General features: G+C 45.5%; 2 protein-coding genes across 2 annotated transcripts; both read right to left on the reverse strand.

The window, feature by feature from the left end:
- Positions 1–939: 939 nt before the first annotated feature.
- LOC136451726 (uncharacterized) lies at positions 940–4,744 on the reverse strand. The gene is made up of 3 exons (XM_066452405.1): positions 4,261–4,744; positions 1,228–1,369; positions 940–1,141 (listed from the first exon to the last, which is right to left on the reverse strand). Exons 1-3 carry the CDS (start codon positions 4,640–4,642, stop codon positions 970–972), a joined length of 696 nt encoding a protein of 231 aa, XP_066308502.1. The 5' UTR covers positions 4,643–4,744; the 3' UTR covers positions 940–969.
- Positions 4,745–15,063: 10,319 nt separating this feature from the next.
- Positions 15,064–15,815, reverse strand: LOC136454390 (uncharacterized). Its single transcript, XM_066454834.1, has 2 exons — positions 15,799–15,815; positions 15,064–15,679 (listed from the first exon to the last, which is right to left on the reverse strand). The coding sequence occupies exons 1-2, from the start codon at positions 15,813–15,815 to the stop codon at positions 15,064–15,066; spliced, it is 633 nt and encodes a 210-aa protein (XP_066310931.1).
- Between the last annotated feature and the right edge of the window lie 3,330 nt (positions 15,816–19,145).

Genomic DNA, 19,145 nt, shown 5'->3' on the forward strand with positions numbered 1-19,145 from the left:
ATCATCAAACTGGTCGTAAGGTTCGAAATAGTATGGACAAGTTCTTATGAAACTTTAATCTTCTCTCATTGATATTGTGTTGATAGTCCTAAGTTGGTAGTTTATTTAATGCTTATAATTCATAAATTTTCTTATTTTTCCTTACCCCCATACTAAAGCTTAAAAATGACATTTATTTATGAGACGATTTCTAACCCTCTGTTTTTTTTTTGTTTTTCCTTAATCCCCATACTAAACTTAAAACGATATTTGTTATGCACAGGAGAAAGTACATTCTACTACCTCAGTCACATACTTCAATCCGCATGTATGGTGAAATAGAATGAAACTTAATTTAATTTCACTTCAATCTACCTCTAAGTTAAATACATACGCAAGTTAAATAGATACGCATCTAAACAATCGGCCTGTTCGCTGGTTGGTTTCTGAGCTAGTTTGGGTTGGCTGGTGCTGGTTTATTACGAGAGGAAAATACTATTGACTAGCTGGTTTAGGCTGCCTGAAACCAACAAGCGAACAGGACGAATGCCTTAAAAGTAACCAGCTATCAGTTCGCCATATAACTGTTTAATTTAGTAATTCCAAAATTTCAAATTATAGGACACCCCAAACTTAACTATATATATATCTTTTGCTTTTTTTGTAGATATCCACTGCCTAAATATATAGTGAAAATGATGTATCCAGACAAAAACAAACGTTCCATATTTTGGAATAGAACTTATAAAACGCTCATTGATATTTTTATCTAAAACTACGTGACTTGCACGTAATTTTCTTTTATAAATGGTGTACCTTAAATAGCATGGATAAAGCTGAAGAGCAATCAGCAATGCTCGTACGATGGAGATAAAAAAAAAAAAGCAATGCACGTACGATGTACGTAGGCATCGGATGTAGACTGAAAGTTAAGACAAAAACTCACAATACAGTATCCCAAGTGGTAAGTACATCACAGGCTCTCATATTTCATTTCATACAGAGAATCTCAGTTTTCATTACAGCGCATGGCTTACAGAAATCCTCTCGCTTAAGCATAACACCGCAGATCCAAATTTCAAACAACACAAGCTCGGCGCTTCCACTGCTAGACCGACGACGTCCTTGCATCCCCAACCTTGCAGCAGCAGCAAGCCTTGCACTGCACCAACGAATGCAAACATCCATGTCGGTCAGAAGATACACAGTTGAACACGGAAGCAGCGGCGACATGCGATGAAACCGTACCTGGCGACGCCGGCACGCCGCCGAGCGAGATCACCGGAGCGCAGATGAGCAGAGCGCTCAGCCAGCGAGATGCGAATCTGCCAGGTGCGGGGGCGTTGACGAAGTGGGGCCATGGCATGGAGAGGGGAAGCTGGCCGTGCAGCTGCGTTCAGAGCAAGATCCAGGAGCGCCGGCCACCGCAAATGCACGCGCCGCCGGTACGAATAGGAAACCGAAGGATATAGAAGAACAAAATAAACGAGGGTGACATAAACTACTGTACAGACATAACACCTCACCAGCAAAGATAGGAATAAAGCGACGCAAGTACGGGGTACCGATACCACACCACCAGGCAGGGCATGAGGGCAGCAGCAACCTGCTTCTTCCAGCTCCAGCACGGATAAGCACGGCCGACCAACTGAATCTTGGAGAAACAGCAGCTAGGAGAAAGAAAAAAATCCATAGCTACATAGCCATGAGCCTCAGATCTCAATCAGGTCTCTCAAACATGGGGGTAGGATGCAACAGCCAACAAGCAAAGCAAGCATGGGGGGTGGATCAGGATGCAGCGCTCCCATCAATCCAAAGAGCGGCCAGCAAGGGGACGGTGCAGCTCCTCGGTCATGCAAACCACAAGCCTATCTCAAAGACGACAACCATATGAATCTCCTCTCCCTCTCGAATACATACACACATAAATGATGAGATAGGATAGTGGGGACCATGAACGAGCAGCGGAACCACCCTTCAGAAGGGCCCTTCATTGGAATGATAGGAGCTCCGCTTCAAATCCAAGCAGCAGGCAAATATGGCCCAAGAAACGCAAGAAAGAAGCAAAACCAACCATGAGATCTATCTGCAGAACACCATAAACTAATGGATAGAATAGAGAAGCAAATAACAATAGCAGAAATATTGAACATAGAAATAGAAAAACAGCAGAACTGGAATAGAAAGGCGACGAGATGGAGAGCTATGCATGAAAAGGGGATCTGGGGGAGGGAACTGGACTAGACTAATCGCCCTTTGCTGTTCATGGGTTGATGGGCCGGAGACGAAGGGCTGCTTTTATAGAAGCCGGACGGAGGAGAGTGGAGGGAGAGGGCCGCCTGCCTGTTTGGAAGGTGTTCATTGCCTTCCGTTTCCAATTCCCATTTCTACTCCTACTTTATTATTTCACCGTTTGGTTTCCTTTTTACTGTGCTATATTATTTACGAGAATTTATATATTATTTATTATTGTATTATTACGCGTTTCGTGAATTGAAAGGGGACTGCAGGGGGGGTGTGGGGGGGGGGGGGGGGGGGGGGGGGGGGGGGGCTTTAAATTACTAGGCAAGAGCATATCTGTAGGTCGTGGATTATCGTCTGCCGCAAGCGACGTCGATCGACGATTTCCTGCCTGTCTACCCACGTCCACCGGCCCACACCACTCATCGGTCTGTTCGGTTTTTTTTTTTTTTTTTTAAGCTAAAATAGTTTTTTTTTTCTCACAATAATTCAGGCGAAACAATATTTTTTAGTCAGTTTCACCTAAAATTCAGCCAGCCGAATGGGCTTCTCCCTACCAATGCGTGGCATCTTTGAGAAAGAAAATGTAATATGTATCGTATTATCAAAACGTATTGCGAATCTGTGTATATATTTAAGGCTTGTTTAGTTTCTTCTCCTAAACTTTACTCCCTATCTCATTGAAGGTTTACACACATGCATAGAGTATTAAATATAGACTAAAAACATAACTAATTGTACAGTTTGCGACCAATTTGTGAGACGAATCTTTTAAGTCTAATTAGTTCATGATTTGACAACGGGGTGTTACAGTAACACACATGCTAATAACGGATTAATTAGGTTTAATAAATTTGTCTCGTGGATTACTGACGAATTCTGTAATTTGATTTTTTATTAGTATCCGAACACCCCATACGATATCCCCATATGACACCCCAAAGCTTTACGTCCTCAGTTTAAACAAGCCCTTAATTTTACAGTCTACGTAACTAAAAGAATTAGCTTTATACTAGTTTAATGCTACTTATTAGTGAATGAATTGAAGAAACAACCATTGAAAAATTGAGGTTGCAATTAATAAAAAGTCATGAACTGATGTGCCAATGTAAGTACTGATAACACTACTTAATAGTGAATGAATTGAAGAAACAACAACTGAAAATTTTAGATGTTGCAATTAATAAAAAGTCATGAACTGATGTACCCATTGTAATAAAAATGCTGCAATTACTGAGAAGATTTCATATCATTTTACACGTTAGTAAAAACATGGAACTAACAATGGAAAGAACATGAAACTTGAATACCATTATGCTGTCAAACAGACATTAGAGCCAACTTGCAGCCTGTTCGGCTGGGCTTATACGTACAATCGTAGATTATAAACTGAAACAATATTTTTCTCTCACACCAAATCAATCAAACCAGCCAGTAGTAAATAATCCACGATCGTTTCAGTCGAAACGAACGGGACGTTGGTAGCCGGGACTAGTCCAAATCCTTAAAGAATGAGACCGAAGCTGAGCTAGATCCTAATATTCAGATATTCCTTGAGCAATCCCCTCATCCAAACACGCCCTCAGAAGCAACAGGTCATAGGATTTCTTTTGTACAGCTTTTGTAGGAGCAGCCTGTGTCTAACTCAATAGAATATACTAGTATTGAACTTTTGTAGCTACTAGTCTGTACTCAGGTCAACGAAGGTTTAAACCCTGTTTGTTTGAACTTTTGGCCATTTCAGCTTCCATAAGTCAGAAGCTCACTAAAGTGAGCTTTTGGGGTTTTGGGTTCCGGGAGCTCCAAACAAACAGGCCATAAGACTTGCAGGTAACCATACATTTAGCAGCAATTCAGAACTTCCAAGTTGTGGACTCTTGAAGAGCTACAATTCTCTAGCCAATTGCAACAAGCATGAACCAGTTTTTTTCATCAATTCGACGATGACAAAAATCGACCCAAAAGCGGGGAACCTCGCTTGATCACCCCAAAAACAGTTAAAATCGAGATGAAACGAGTAGGGCGTCTCTATCCTCTCACCGTCGGGGTCGAAGAAGAAGACCTGGCGCGTGCGCCCGTCTGGCTGCGTCTTCTCGAACACCTCGGTGCCGCACGCCTTCAGCTCGGTCACGAACCCGTCGTAGTCGGCGACGGAGAAGGCGAAGTCGTGGCGCCGGGGCAGCTGCGACGTCGGCGCGCCCTCGGCGCCAGGCCCCACCGCGACGGGTGCCGCGGCTGGGTCCCGCTCGATGAGGTGGAGCGCGACGTCGGGGGAGCTCGGGAGGCGGAGCCAGGCGACTTGGAAGCCCGAGTAGGTGGGCGAAGGGATGCGCTCGAACCCCAGCACGGCCTCGTAGAAGGCGGAGAGGCGGACCACGTCGGAGGTCTCCCGCGCGATGTGGTTGAGCTGCAGCGTCGCCATCGGAGGAGAGGGGAGGGTGGGGGCAAGAAGAGGATCAAAGGAGTTGGGGGCGGCGCGGCCGGCGAGGCGTCTCGTAGTGTCGAGACTTGAGACTGTGGTGTGGTGCTGCCGTCTTTGACTCTCGCAGTCTTGTGCTCTGTTCGTTTGAACTTTAGGAGACCTGCTTATCTGGCACGGTGTTTTTTTTTCTCACGGTAAAACAGCATGAACCGACTTATCAGCCGCCATCGGCCGAACAAATTTCTTTTTTAAGGCCATGCCATTGCCAACAACAGCGGGCTGCACACGTGTCTTCAGTTAGCTCCTCCCCAGATTAGGAGTCTGATTGATTTTCGGCCAAATTATGCCATGCTAAAGATTTGGCATACCAAAGTTAGGTAAAAACTCTGTTATGGATTTAGCAAGCTAAATATGAGAGGTTGATAAATTTTGATAGCTAATCAAACAATAGTCAAAATCATGGTTTGTCAAATCTTTGACTTAACATATTTTGGAAGCCAACCAATTAGGCCCTAGAATTTAAGGGGAAAAAGTGGGACAGACATGTGAAGGAGCTGCTTTTCCTTGATTCGGGATACGTGTTTCGGCAATGCTATGGTGCGCGCATCTGTTCGTCCAGACACCACCTAAAAAATCTCCCACTTCGCAAGCTGCCAGCCGCCAGCCGCACGTATGTTTTGCTTGTGCCAGATCCAGTCCACTCCTACTCTCCCCAAGTCCAACGGTCAAAGAATTGCCCGCCGATAGCGTCTTCGCCCCATTCAGTCAATGTCTAGACCCCTGGCGACTCGACGCAGTCCACCGCGCTCTTCTCTCCTCCTACGTGGCCACACCCCAGCCTTCATTCGCCCCCCTCCTGCTGCTCCTCACTGTGGCCCTCGCTGCCGCCACGACCTTCATCTTGCTCCGCCTATAGATGTCAACGGGGCTCCATTCCCCAAATCCCCGCGGGGAATTCACCCATTAGGGAACGGGGATGGTATGAATTCTACCCCCACGAGGGATTAAACAGGGCTGAAGTTATCCCCGTCGGAGATCACGGAGGCGGGGATGGTATGCAGGCCCCCGTCCCCGCTCCCCACGGGGACCCGATTCCAAAGCCCATATACTGACAATGCCCAATACCTGTGATATATAAGCAATGTTGTAACCCTAGCTCCTGTCGAAACGATCAACGGAAACACGAAACGAAAGTTACATTTCATAGTCCTGTTATATTACTTAGGGTTTTAAACCAATTTTTATTAAGCAAAAATGCTATAAAACATATATGTGCTACTTAAATAAAGTTTGAAGTGCAAACTTTGTAGATGACGATAAAATACCTGCGGCCCATGGGGATCTCCACGGGGACTAATTCCCCGCGGGGATGGGGATGAGGAGAAAGTCTCCCCCGTGATACTTGACGCCTTGACGGGGATGGGGATGGGAAATTTTCTTCCCCACGGGGACGGGGAGGCACTTCCCGACGGGAAATTCCCCATTGACATCTGGAGCTCCGCCCACCCCTTGGGCCCTTTGTGTGCTCGCTAAAATGCAAAAAGATTTGTAGAGGGCCCAAAACCCCATCCCCCACCTCTAGTAATGCGGAGCCACAGGCCGGGTCTCTCAGCCTCATCATAAGTTCAAAGGTCGTTCGGCTCAAGATTTGGGCCTACAATCATCAAACTGGTCGTAATGTTCGAAATAGTATGGACTAGTTCTTATAAAACTTTAATCTTCTCTCATTGATAGTGTCAAGTCTATTTGATGGTCCTAAGTTGGTAGTTTATTTAATGCTTATAATTCATAAATTTTCTTATTTTTCCTTAACCCCATACTAAAGCTTAAAAAGGACATTTATTTATGAGACAGATTTCTATCCCTCTGTTTTTTTTTTTGTTTTTCCTTAATCCCCATACTAAACTTAAAACGATATTTGTTATGCACCGGAGAAAGTACATTCTACTACCTCAGTCACATACTCTACGCACAACTCTACCTTACCTTAGGCCTGGCTGTGCAGCTATTCACTTAAATCCACATAGAATGGATCTTAATTTAATTCCAGACGCTCCACAGCCTGTTCGTTTGGCTGCGGTACTTCAGCCAGCAGAGATACAATCCAGCCAGCCAACCGAACGGCCTGCCAATCCACAGGTTTGTTATGCTCGTACGATGGAGATAAAAAAAAAGCAATGCACGTACGATGTACGTAAGCATCGGATGTAGACTGGAAGTTAAGACAAAAACGCATAATTTTCGCAAAAAAGGGGTAGGAACACGATATGCTCATCCAACTCACAATACAGTATCCCAAGTGGTAAGTACATCACAGGCTCTCATATTTCATTTTATACATTACAGCGCATTGCTTACAGAAATCCTCTCGCTTAAGCTTAACACCGCAGATCGAAATTTCAAACAACACAAGCTCGGCGCATCCACAGATAGACCGACGACGTCCTTGCATCCCCAACCTTGCAGCAGCAGCCAGCCTTGCACTGCACCAACGAATGCAAACATCCATGTCGGTCAGAAGATACACAGATGAACACGGAAGCAGCGGCGACATGCGATGAAACCGGACCTGGCGACGCCGGCACGCCGCCGAGCGAGATCACCGGAGCGCGGACGAGGAGAGCGCTCAGCCAGCGAGATGCGAATCTGCCAGGTGCGGGGGCGTTGACGGAGTGGGGCCATGGCATGGAAAGGGGAAGCTGGCCGTGCAGCTGCGTTCCGAGCAAGATCCAGGAGCGCCGGCCACCGCAAATGCACGCGCCGCCGGTACGAATAGTAAACCGAAGGATATAGAAGAACAAAATAAACGAGGGTGACATAAAACTACTGTACAGACATAACACCTCACCAGCAAAGATAGGAATAAAGCGACGCAAGTACGGGGTACCGATACCACACCACCAGGCAGGGCATGAGGGCAGCAGCAACCTGCTTCTTCCAGCTCCAGCACGGATAAGCACGGCCGGCCAACTGAATCTTGGAGAAACAGCAGCCAGGAGAAAGAAAAAAAAAATCCGTAGCTACATAGCCATGAGCCTCAGATCTCACTCAGGTCTCAAACATGGGGGTAGGATGCAACAGCCAACAAGCAAAGCAAGCATGTGGGATGGATCAGGATGCAGAGCTCCCTTCAATCCAAAGAGCGGCCAGCAAGGGGACGGTGCAGCTCCTCGGTCATGCAAACCACAAGCCTATCTCAAAGACAACCATATGAATCTCCTCTCCCTCTCCCTCTCCCTCTCGAATACATACACACATACATGATGAGATAGGATAGTGGGAACCATGAACGAGCAGCGGAACCACCCTTCAGAAGGGCCCTTCATTGGAATGATAGGAGCTCCGCTTCAAATCCAAGCATCTGCCTATTTGGTCAGACCACGGCCAAGAAACGCAAGAAAGAAGCAAAACCAACCATGAGATCTATCTGCAGAACACCATAAACTAATGGATAGAATAGAGAAGCAAATAACAATACCAGAAATATTGAATATAGAAATAGAAAAACAGCAGAACTGGAATAGAAAGACGACGAGAAGGAGAGCTATGAAAAGGGGATTCTGGGGGAGGGAACTGGACTAGACTATTCGCCCTGATGGGCCGGAGACGAAGGGCTGCTTTTATAGAAGCTGGACGGAGGAGAGTGGAGGGAGAGGGCCGCCTGCCTGTTTGGAAGGTGTTCATTGCCTTCCGCTTCCAATTCCCATTTCTACTCCTACTTTATTATTTCACCGTTTGGTTTCCTTTTTACTGTGCTATATTATTTACGAGCATTTATATATTATTTATTACTGTATTATTACGCGTTACGTTTACGTGAATTGAAAGGGGACTGCAGGGGGGGCTTTAAATTACTAGGCAGGAGCATATCTGCCTGTCTACCCACGTCCACCAGGCCACACCACCCATTCTCCCTTCCAATGCGTGGTATCTTTGAGAGAAAAAAAAAAGGGTCGTATGTATCGTATTCTCAACACGTAGTACACTATTGTCATTTTGACTGGTTTGCGAATCTGTGTATATATTTAAGCCTTGTTTAGTTCTCCGGCTAAACTTTAATCCATATCTCATCGAATGTTTACACACATACATAGAGTATTAAATATAGACTAAAAACATAACTAATTGCATAGTTTGCAGCTAATTTGCGAGATGAATCTTTTAAACCTAAGTATTCCATAATTTGACAGCGCAGTGCTACAGTAACACACATGCTAATAATGGCTTAATTAGGTTTAATAAATTCGTCTCGCGGATTAATGACGAATTCTGTAATTTATTTTTTTATTAGTATCCGAACACCCCATACGACATTCTCACATGACATCCAAAACTTTACGCCCTCAATCTAAACAAGCCCTTAATTCTACCGTCCACGTAACTAAAAGAATTAGCTTTATATATGAGTTTGGCAGGCAATCCACTTACATCCCTATATGTATACTGTGCTTGAACGAGACGAAATGAAAATATTAGGAAGAGATGCCACGCTCGAGCGTACCGAGCGGCGTTGAGCTATCGGATCATTATCGCGTGGTCACGAGTGCTTCTTCTTCCTTTGCCTGTAAGCTAGGCACCCGTCTTTTTATTGCATGATGCAACACCGTGAGGATTTGTAGAAACTACCATAATTTTTATAGACATTAATTATATTGCCACCTATGCGTTTTGTTAAGTAGTTATTGAAGAGAGAGAGCAAAAATCATAGAAATTGGGTCTAAATTAGAAATCATGTCTACACGAGAACCGAGACATGAAGAGATGTGATTGGTAGCGAATAGAGAGAGAATATATGTAATTGAATAAAAAAAAATATTCTGTAGAAACTATCCATTCGGAACATGGTTTTTATACATAGTGTCTATAAAAATTAATAGATATAGAAACTAAGTATAGTTTCTAGTATTGGGAGTACCCTCAGTGGCAAAAAAAAAAATATGTTTTGGGTAAGAATTTTTGGACTATAAGGGTAAATTATAAAAAAAATATTAAAAGCTTGAGAAAAACAACTACAGTCGTGTTTACTGTTTAGTTCTTAGTGTGTTTTATAGAATAGTGTTTTTTACTCTTTTCTAAAACAGTGTGATAATGCCTAAAAACAAGCTATTGATATATCAATAAACAATATTCTTCATCCTTTCCCTGTGAGCTACGCACTGTTCCGTGTATACGGATCCGGTTGTTAGTGCGTTTCCTAGAATATCGTGATAAAGTTTAAAAATAAGCTCAAATTATATTAATAAACAATGTTCTTCTTTCCCCGTGAGCTAGGCACCGGTATTTCTTTGTGTGATGCAACACCGTGGGCGATGCTGTTAGGGAGAAACAGCATGTTATTAGTAAGAATTTTCGGCCTATAACGATAAATCATAAAAATGTTTAAAACAATAAAACTTAAGAAAAACAACTACCGTTTTCATGTTTACAGGTTCGGTTCTGAGTGTGTTTCGTAAAACAGTGTCATAAAGCCTAAAAACAAGCTCTTATTACATTAATAAACAATGTTCTTCTTCCTTTCCCTGTGAGCTACGCACTAGTTTTTTGTTTGCGTGATGCAACACTGTGGGCAGGGTTGTTAGAAAGAAAATGTATATTATCTGTGAGAGTTTTCAGCCTATAACGGTAAATTGCAAAAAGATTGAAAACTTAAGAAAATACAACTATGTTTCCGTGTTTACGGGTTCGATTCTTAGTGCGTTTTCTAAAATAGTTTGATAAAAGTCAAAAAACAAGCTCCTATTACATTAATAAACAATATTCTTCTTCCTTCCCCTGTGAGCTGGTATGTTTTCGGGTGATGCAACACAGTGGGCGGGGCTTTTAGAGGGAAAATGGATGTTATCATTAAGAGTTTTCATCATATAATGGTAAAATCGCACAAAACTTGAAAACTTAAGAAAAAAACAACTATGTTTACGTGTTCAGCTCTTAGTGCATTTCCTAAAACAGTGTGCTAAAGCCTAAAAACAAGCTCTAATTATATTAATAAACAACATTCTTCTTTCTTTCCGTGTGAGCTAGCCACTTGTCTTTTTTGTGTGATGCAACACCGTGAGCGGGAATGTTATAGAGAAAAGACATGCTATCGGTAAGATTTTTCAGCCTATAATTGTAAATTGTAAAAAAAAGACAAGAAAAAACAACTATGTTTCCGTGATTACGGGTTTAGTTCTTAGTGTGTTTCCTAAAACAGTGTGATAAAGCCTAAAAACAAGCTCAAATTATGTTAATAAACAATATTCTTCTTCTTTCCGTGTGAGCTAGGCACTTGTGTTTTTTGTGATGACTCAACGCCGTGAGAGGAAAAGGCATCTTTTCGGTAAGGATTTTTAGACTATATCGATAAATCATAGAAAAACTAAAGAAAAAAAACTACGGTTTCCGTGTTTATGGCTTCGATCTTTAGTGTGTTTCCTAAAACAGTGTGATAAAGCCTAAAAATAAGCTCAAATTATATCAATAAACAATATTATTTGCTTGTGAGCTAGGCACTGGTATTTTTTGTGTGTGATGCAACACTGTGGACGGGCCTGTTAGAGGGAAAAAGGCATGTTATCTGTAAGAGTTTTCAGCCTATAACCGAAAACCAAAAAAAATGAAAACTTAAGGAAAAAGAAACAACTACGTTTCCATGTTTACAGGTTCAGTTCTTAGTGCGTTTCCTAAAACGGTGTGATAAAGCCTAAAATCAAGCTCTAGTTACATTAATAAACAATATTCTTCTTCCTTTCCTTGTGAGCAAGGCACTGGTATTTTTTTGCGTGACCAACACTGTGGGCGAGGTTGTTAGAGCGAAAAGGCATGTTATCTATAAGAGTTTAAGGAAAAAAAAACTATGTTTCCGTGTTTACGGGTTCGGTTTTTAGTGCGTTTTCTATAACAGTGTGATAAAGCCTAAAAATAAGCTCTAGTTATATTAATAAACAGTACTCTTCTTCCTTTCCTTGTGAGCTAGGCACTGGTATTTTTTCGCGTGGTGCAACACTGTGGGCGGGGCTGTTAGAGAGGGAAAAGGCATGTTATCTGTAAGAGTTTTCATGTTTTCATGTTTACGGGTTTGATTCTTAGTGCATTTCCTAAAATAGTGTGATAAAGCCTAAAAACAAGTTCTAATTATATTAATAAATAATATTCTTCTTCATTTCCCTTTGAGCTAGGCACTTGTCTTTTTAGCATGACCCAACAACGTGAGCGAGACCGTTAGAGGAAAAAGCATCTTATCAGTCAGTTTCCATATTTACGAGTTTGGTTCTTAGTGCGTTTCTTAAGCAATGTAGTAAAGCCTAAAAACAAGCTCTAATTATATTAAGAATTTTTTTTTCATTTTTTCGCTTCCATTCTTGTTTCACACATCATCCATCCCTCACCAAATCTATGGACATTAAGCCCCTCTCATCAATAATCATTGTCATTGTTCTTCAAATGTCAGCATGAAATCATCCTTGATTGCTAGCACCAGAGGAATCATGAAAAGAGTAAAACACACCATGGGTCCTTAAACTTTTCATAGATTTTCACATGGGTCCTTGAACTAAAAAATGATCATTTAGGTCCTTTAACTAATGTCGCGGCCGAGTAGAGGTCCAAATCTGACAACATCACCTCTATATGCTAAGGGTTGTGTGTAGCATGGATGATGTGGCAGAACCGCCTAATTTAATGCCTCACAGGAGTGCTTGTCTTCCATTAGACACTAAGCACTCAGGGGAGAACACTAGATTACTCGGTTCCGTCGGACACACCCCAGGGGAGAACCCAAAAATCCACATTTTTGCCACCAGAATCACAAATGAGAGAATAAAGCTTACATCAACCGTAACCATTTCTTACATCACTTTTAATACAACATCAGAGTATAATATTTATTAATATAACAGCGGAATGAAATCATGTTATCAGAGTTATAAATAATTTAATTGAACAGCGGAATAGAAACATGTGAACAGAGTTACAGCGGAAATAAACATCTATTAATGACATGGTGAAGTATTGATATATATAGACTACGGCAACAGATTATGAAACTTTCATTTATAAAAGTATTTGGTGAGAGTTATAAATAGCAACTACGATCGCAGCGTAAAGGAAATCCTCTCTGAGCCCACCAAGAGGAATCCACACACAAAGGTCAGCTCAAGCGTCCACCTGTCACCTGCAACAGGGGGAAGTAAAACCCTGAGTACTCAATTGTACTCAGCAAGACTTACCCGATAGGAGAAAAGAAAAGACTCCAAGGATATGCAAGGCTATCAGGTTTGTGGGTTGCATTTGCAGAAAGCATTATTAAGCGTGCGTCCTTATATTTGATTTTTATTAATAGACGTATTGGTTCATTAACTAACCATTCTATGTAAGCACCTGTGCTACTTTCAAGCAAGTGGTAAGCAATCAGATTTCCTTTGTCCATCTTCCATCTTTCATCTTTCAGTTCTTACTACGATGCTAAACCGTAGACAAGCCGTACCGGATAGCCCGGCGATTCGCGAATCAATGCCCCCAGCTGGGTACCCCGAAAACACACGCCCTGCTTGTACCCCGGGCACAAGCAGGACCAACCCATCACTCTCCTGTCCCGGGTGTCCAGGTCCCCGTCCAAACTGGGACTCCAAGCCCCCGCCTCTGAGTCCCGGACTCAGTGCGGTGCAAGGACCTCCTCCACCAAAATAAAACCCTGACAGTCGGTCCGGAAAGAGCCAGATCCGCGATAAGAGAGCAACAAGCTTTCCAAGCGCCCATACACAAGTATGTGCTCGGGATAATAAGTCTGTGACCTGCCTAGAGTCATATGCACGATCGGTCCTTAATCGACCAGACAGGGAGAAACGGTGTAACCAAGCTATGACCCGCCTCCGCGGCGACACAACTTCTTACACCCACCAATATCCAAACCATATCCCTGCCCGGTCACCATTTTCATATTTTCCAAGTGATAGTAATCCAATAATATATTTCCTATCTCTCGCGAGTGACAGGCAATCACTCGACTTCTACCGGAGTCCTGTAGCATAGCAATCTACACGATCCTATTATACTAGTAAGACTCATAGGATAAAGATATATGCAAGTGGTTTCATTCAACTCCTTGAAACTTAATGCACAAATATAATTTAAACTGTAGAAAGTAGGGGTTATGCACCGGGGCTTGCCTGGGAAAAATATAATCAGAAGTTAGCTTTCCATCAGGGCGACATGACCTCCAAAAGCACCATCCCTCCAGCAACTCCCGACGACTCTATGATCCACCGACGTCCCTATTATGATATGCAATGTAATGCCATGCAAAGATATAATTAATTGACTGCAATCGTGACTCGTATAAATACGCTTTACGCATCTCAAGTTAACGAGCTAGTTCTAACGACGACCGCACTTGGCTACATATTCCCGTTGTCGGATAGGACGTTATTTCTCAACAATTCTTTTAGTTATATAAATCAACGGTGTTTCTTTATTCGTAATAGGACATTATTATTTATCTCGCAACTAATTACTCTAGAGCTACAAAATTATGGTGAGCAGCTAACATTGCTAGGAACCTACTGTAAAGATTTCAGATCTAATACTATTACCAATTTGTCACAAAAGTTTCTACAAGTTTATACTTTGCAATATTAAATATCTTAGATTAATTATATGGCTTCCAAAAATATCATCGAACTATGTGAACAAAATATACTAATAGGTAGGTCCTAATTTTAGGAGACTATCAAAACTAGTTTGACATTTTTATGATTTTTCTGTGATTTTCTACGAATTTTTCAAAGTTTCTTCAGCTTTAAATTAGAAAACACCTTAAACATGAAAACGGGCCGACGGCCACTGGCTGGCCCAGCAGCCCGCTTGGCCAGGATCAGCGGCAAGCAGGCCCAGGCGGGGCATAGGGCGCGAGTGGCCAGTGGCCCACCGGCGCGTGCGGCCCAGCACAGTGACGGGGCGTGAGCGGCCCAGCAACGGTGGACGGCAAGCCGGCCCAGGTGGGCGCCGAGCAGGTTGGCCCAGCACGCGGCGCGGGTGGCCCAGGCGCGGGCAGCGGCGTGGCCCACCAACCAGGCGCTGGCGGCCCAGGCGGCAGGTGGCGACGGCAATTTGCTAAACGGCCCTTGTATTACCTCGAAACTAAAACACAGTCCAACAGGTACTATTCATTCAAGTCGCGTATTTCACAAATAAATCCCCGTATAAAATTTCTTCTTAAATTTATACCCTTCCTCACCTTCTCCTTCTTTCCCCAAAAGCATCGGGCAGAACAGAGTCACCGGCCGGTGGTGAAATCCAGCCGCGCGCTCGTCGACGGCGGTGAGGAGGCGGCCACAAGGCTCGCCCGATGCCGGGCGCACTCACAGGAGGACGCGGCTTGGTCAGAGCTGGAGCATGGTACCCCGGCCACGCGCGCCGACGCATCAGGACCGGGCGGCTCCGTGTCAAGAACACACCGGCGGTGAGGAGGCGCCGCGGCTGCTCGGCGATGGGGCAGCAATGAGCTCCGACGCTAGAGGTGGGGCAACGGGAGGAAAATCGGCGGCGCTAGGTGCAGACGCGGAGGCGGTGACCGAGCTTGGCACGGGCGGACCGGCGATGCGCTGCGGCCTAGCAGGTGGAGCTGCGCTGGAGAGGAAACGCCTGAGATGGATGGCACCATGGAGCAGGCGAGGAGGAGCCGCGTGAGGCTCGGTGAGACAGAGGAGAGCGGCGGCGCTCCAGGGCGCGGTGGTCACGGCTTGCCGGGAAGACGCAGCGCGCGAGAGCTCGGTCCAGTGCAGGAGCGCGGGCGGTTGTGGGCTCGACCACGACGATGGCAGTGCGGGGCCAAGGGGCTCGGCTGCGCCTGTGAGCGCGGAGCTGCGCGGGACGGCAGCACGGGGAGCCGAGAGCGAGGTGGCGGCGTGCCATACCTGGCCGGGAAGATGGGCGGCCACGGTGGGCGCGGACAATGGGGTGCCAAGCGGGGCGTTGCGGCTCAGCGTGCGAGGTGAGGCAGTGCGGAGCCACACGCGGTAGGAGAAGTGAGGAGAACGCTGGTGCGGGCGTGCGGTGGAGCTATGGAGAAGCAGAGGAAAAAGAAAAGCAAGAGCGGGGGCTCTGCGTCCAGCACAGGAAAACAAGGACGCGCAAGCACGAGGGGAAAAGGGAAGAGATGACAGGCAGCCAGTGTCGACCGTGGCCCAGCGGCCATGGCGCGTTGCGGGACAGGTCAGGCACTGACTTGACTGCTGCCTGTAAACTAGTAGTGGTTCTTGCTTCAGTGTGCTAGTGGCCAAGCAGGGCTACGTGCGGCAAGTCAAGCAAGCAAGGTAGGCATGGAGGCGTCCCTCCGAACATTTTGCTTGCTATCCCAAAGTCAACAACGACAGCCAAAGCCTGGCACCACGTGCACGGTGCTGGTGCATGCACAGACAGGGAGCGAATGAGTTAAGTTGTCCATGCGTTATCGCCTACTTTATATTATAATATTAACTTTCTCTCCGCACGTACACATTGGCAGCTGGATCGGACCAACACCGGCCATGCATGATATCAATGATCCAGAAGAGTTCATATATGTATATAACTTTTTATTTATCAAAGGATTTTATTTTATTTATAAGAGTTGCTTCTTATGCTTAATCTAATATAACAAACCGCTTGCTAGAATCGTCGTCGGACATTCATAAATATTCCTACGCACGGCGTAGTTTAACTTGAGCGTTTACCTGAGTCTGTGAAACTAAGTCACACATGATTCACTTATTGCATCACGTACGTTTTAAATCCAAAAATTCCGTGGAACTCGTTTCGAAAATTTTACTTAGGCCTAAATCGTGGCGCTAAACAAGCTCGTAACACCAGGGGTGTTACAACCAACCCCCCTTAAAAAGAATCTCGCCCCGAGATTCGAAGCAAGAACCAGAAGGGGAACACGCGATTACATTTCGGAGATCGGGGATTACACGAAAGATTACATGACTTCGAATTCTAGACCACACGGGGAGCTAGGGATACCTGGTTAAGAGCAACTTGATACACCCAAGACCTACTCCCAAAGTCGGGATAGACGAGGACAATGGAGAAACAACAAGATAATGATTATCCAAAACATGGCGTAGCACCAACAAATCCAGAAACAGTCGACTGAGAAGTAAAACATCGTGAATCCTAAGGCCAACTAACCAAGGGAACTTGGACTTCTTCGACGAACTGGATCCTTTCTTCTTCTCAGATCAACCGCCTAGATTTCGTAGTTCTGCTGTGAAAGGGAAGGAACGGGGATGAAGAAGAAGAGCAAGGACCAAGGGTATCTTAAATAGGCGAACGGGGAGGGAAAAGCAACACATCGACGGCGGATGCGGTGGGGCTGGAATACACAGACGGTGCATGATGTGGAGATAAGGTCAGAAACATGGCGTGCTTCCTGCGCGAGCGGCGGAGGGGGAAATAAAAGGAGAGTAGAGGGGGGGGTCCGCTCGATGAGGCAGGCGTGCGGGCGGTCGTGTCACCAAAAGAAGAAGGAAAAGAAGGGAAATGGGGGGGGGTCCGGTACGGGGACGAGGCGCGAGAGTCGGGAGCCGACCGGATGCTGGAAAAGGAGCAACGCATAGTGCACAAAGACGGTGTGCACTGCACGATGCCGCGGTCACGCAAAAACGGGACAATAATGGACCCGACATCGACGGCGTTCGTAGGGCACGCAGCGAAATAACCCGGCATGCGTAGCACGGTCAACTAAGCACAGGGCTTGGGACAAAACGTCCACTCTGACTTTTGCAACTACTCCCGACCATCCACTGTTGACCTTCCTTGACCACATCCGTCTTTTCTGTAAACCTAGATTATGTCATACTTCCTTTCTCCAAACCATCTCCTTTTTACCTTGAAAGACACTTTTGCATCCCCATTATGGATTTCCCGTTTGAACACCCGAACATTTTCAAGGAGAAAAACTTTAAAACAAACAGTACGGCGGTGTAACTTGGTAAAGGTACTTGGTTAACAACCTCGATACCAGCGCGTGCCGAGCAGCGTCACATGTGGTAGCTGTTCCACATGGAGCCCTCGGTTTCGTCGTGGCACCATAAGCTTTTAACCAGGCAACTATCACCAACTTACACGCCATGAAGGCAGTGGGGTCATAGACCACAGAGTAAGGGGGTATCGCAAGGGAAAAATTCAACAACAAAGGTTTCCCTCCACAACAAGGGACAAGGAATTCAAATCCAACGACGGATTTGTTTTAAAAAGATTCAAGTGTTCTGTTGGGACATCCAAAGTTAGTCGATACAGTGTCCAATAACATCCAATCACGGCTGATCTGCTTGGCATCTGAATGTCAACTTCTCTTGTAACTCACTTATCATCGCCCTTGAAAACTTAGAGCAAGCCTAACAAGACTTTAAAGTAAATGAACGCAATAAACACAGCGAAATAATTAAAATGCATGTTCCAACGATCTTACACGGGTACAACGTACAGGCATTCAGGCTCACATTCACGACATAGCATTCACCTACGGTCGGACGATCTCAACAACTACGGACGACAACAACGGCAAGAGTAAAATACAGGGGGACAGCAATGAAAAACACTACTACTACGGGCACAACGTCCCAAGGCAACTAGTCTACATCCTCATGGGGCAACGGCTGAGTGAGAGGAACCAAGGGCTCTTCATCTGACACTTCCGAAGGTGGAGGTGCGGGTGGTGCTATAACTCCAGTTCTTCTTCTTTCTGGCGGGTGGAGAGGGATCCCTTCCAAAATCGGGGCATCCTGCCTTCCATCAACCAGCGACCTCCGCCTAGCCCTAGTGAACAGATAGGCCTCACCCAGCTGATGGACATGCCAATCTTCAGCCTCCTTCAGAGATTCCTCCATGGTAGCCTCTCGGCTCTCAGCAGCTGCAGCGCTGGCATGCGCTTCGACGAGCTGCACCTGGAGCATCCGGTTGAAGACCTCGGCTTCCTCGGCGCGCCGAAGGCACGCCCTCAGCTCCAAGGCTTGCCGGTCATACTGCTCATCTAGAGCGAGCAGGTACGTGGTCAAGTGCACCACGGTGGGATTGTCCTCTTGCACATCCCGCCCTTGCAAAGCCTCCATGCGAGCCCTCCATGCTCGCCGGTTCCTATCCAAAGGTGGAAAGAACCGCATGGGGGTACGGGCAATGGGCTCCTCATAGATCTGGCAGAGGTACCGTAAGGCTTTGCGGGCCACAACCTGGTAGGTGTCAATGAAGCTAAACCCGGTTGCGGTCACACTCTAGGCTTCGGTGAGGTTAGGGAACTCTTCACTCTTCCCGATGTAGACTGTAACCTCACACCGCTCGGTGCCATGCTCCTCATACTCACGGCCCTCATACTCGGGGTGATCATTGACTCCGAGCTTTTGCAGGGTGGCATGTAGGATTTTGGGAAACCCCTCAACATTCAGGCAGTAGGTGCTAACCCAGGCTCCTGCCATCTCTGGCGGTGGTTGCAAGGAAGGCTGAGTGAAAAACTGGCTCAAAGGAGAAGCTAAGCGAGCTAAAGTGCGCT

This window comes from Miscanthus floridulus, chromosome 5 (genome assembly GCF_019320115.1).
Source record: "Miscanthus floridulus cultivar M001 chromosome 5, ASM1932011v1, whole genome shotgun sequence".
Lineage (NCBI taxonomy): Eukaryota > Viridiplantae > Streptophyta > Magnoliopsida > Poales > Poaceae > Miscanthus > Miscanthus floridulus.

Excerpts from the sequence above, each read along its gene's own strand:
- LOC136451726 (XM_066452405.1), bottom strand. The coding sequence starts at position 4,642 with ATGGCGACGCTGCAGCTCAACCACATCGCGCGGGAGACCTCCGACGTG. Across the intron at positions 1,370-4,260 it reads CTTCTTCTTCGACCCCGACG|CTGCACGGCCAGCTTCCCCT; the intron begins GTGAGAGGATAG and ends CTCTGAACGCAG. Across the intron at positions 1,142-1,227 it reads CGGCGTGCCGGCGTCGCCAG|TGCAAGGCTTGCTGCTGCTG; the intron begins GTACGGTTTCAT and ends TCGTTGGTGCAG.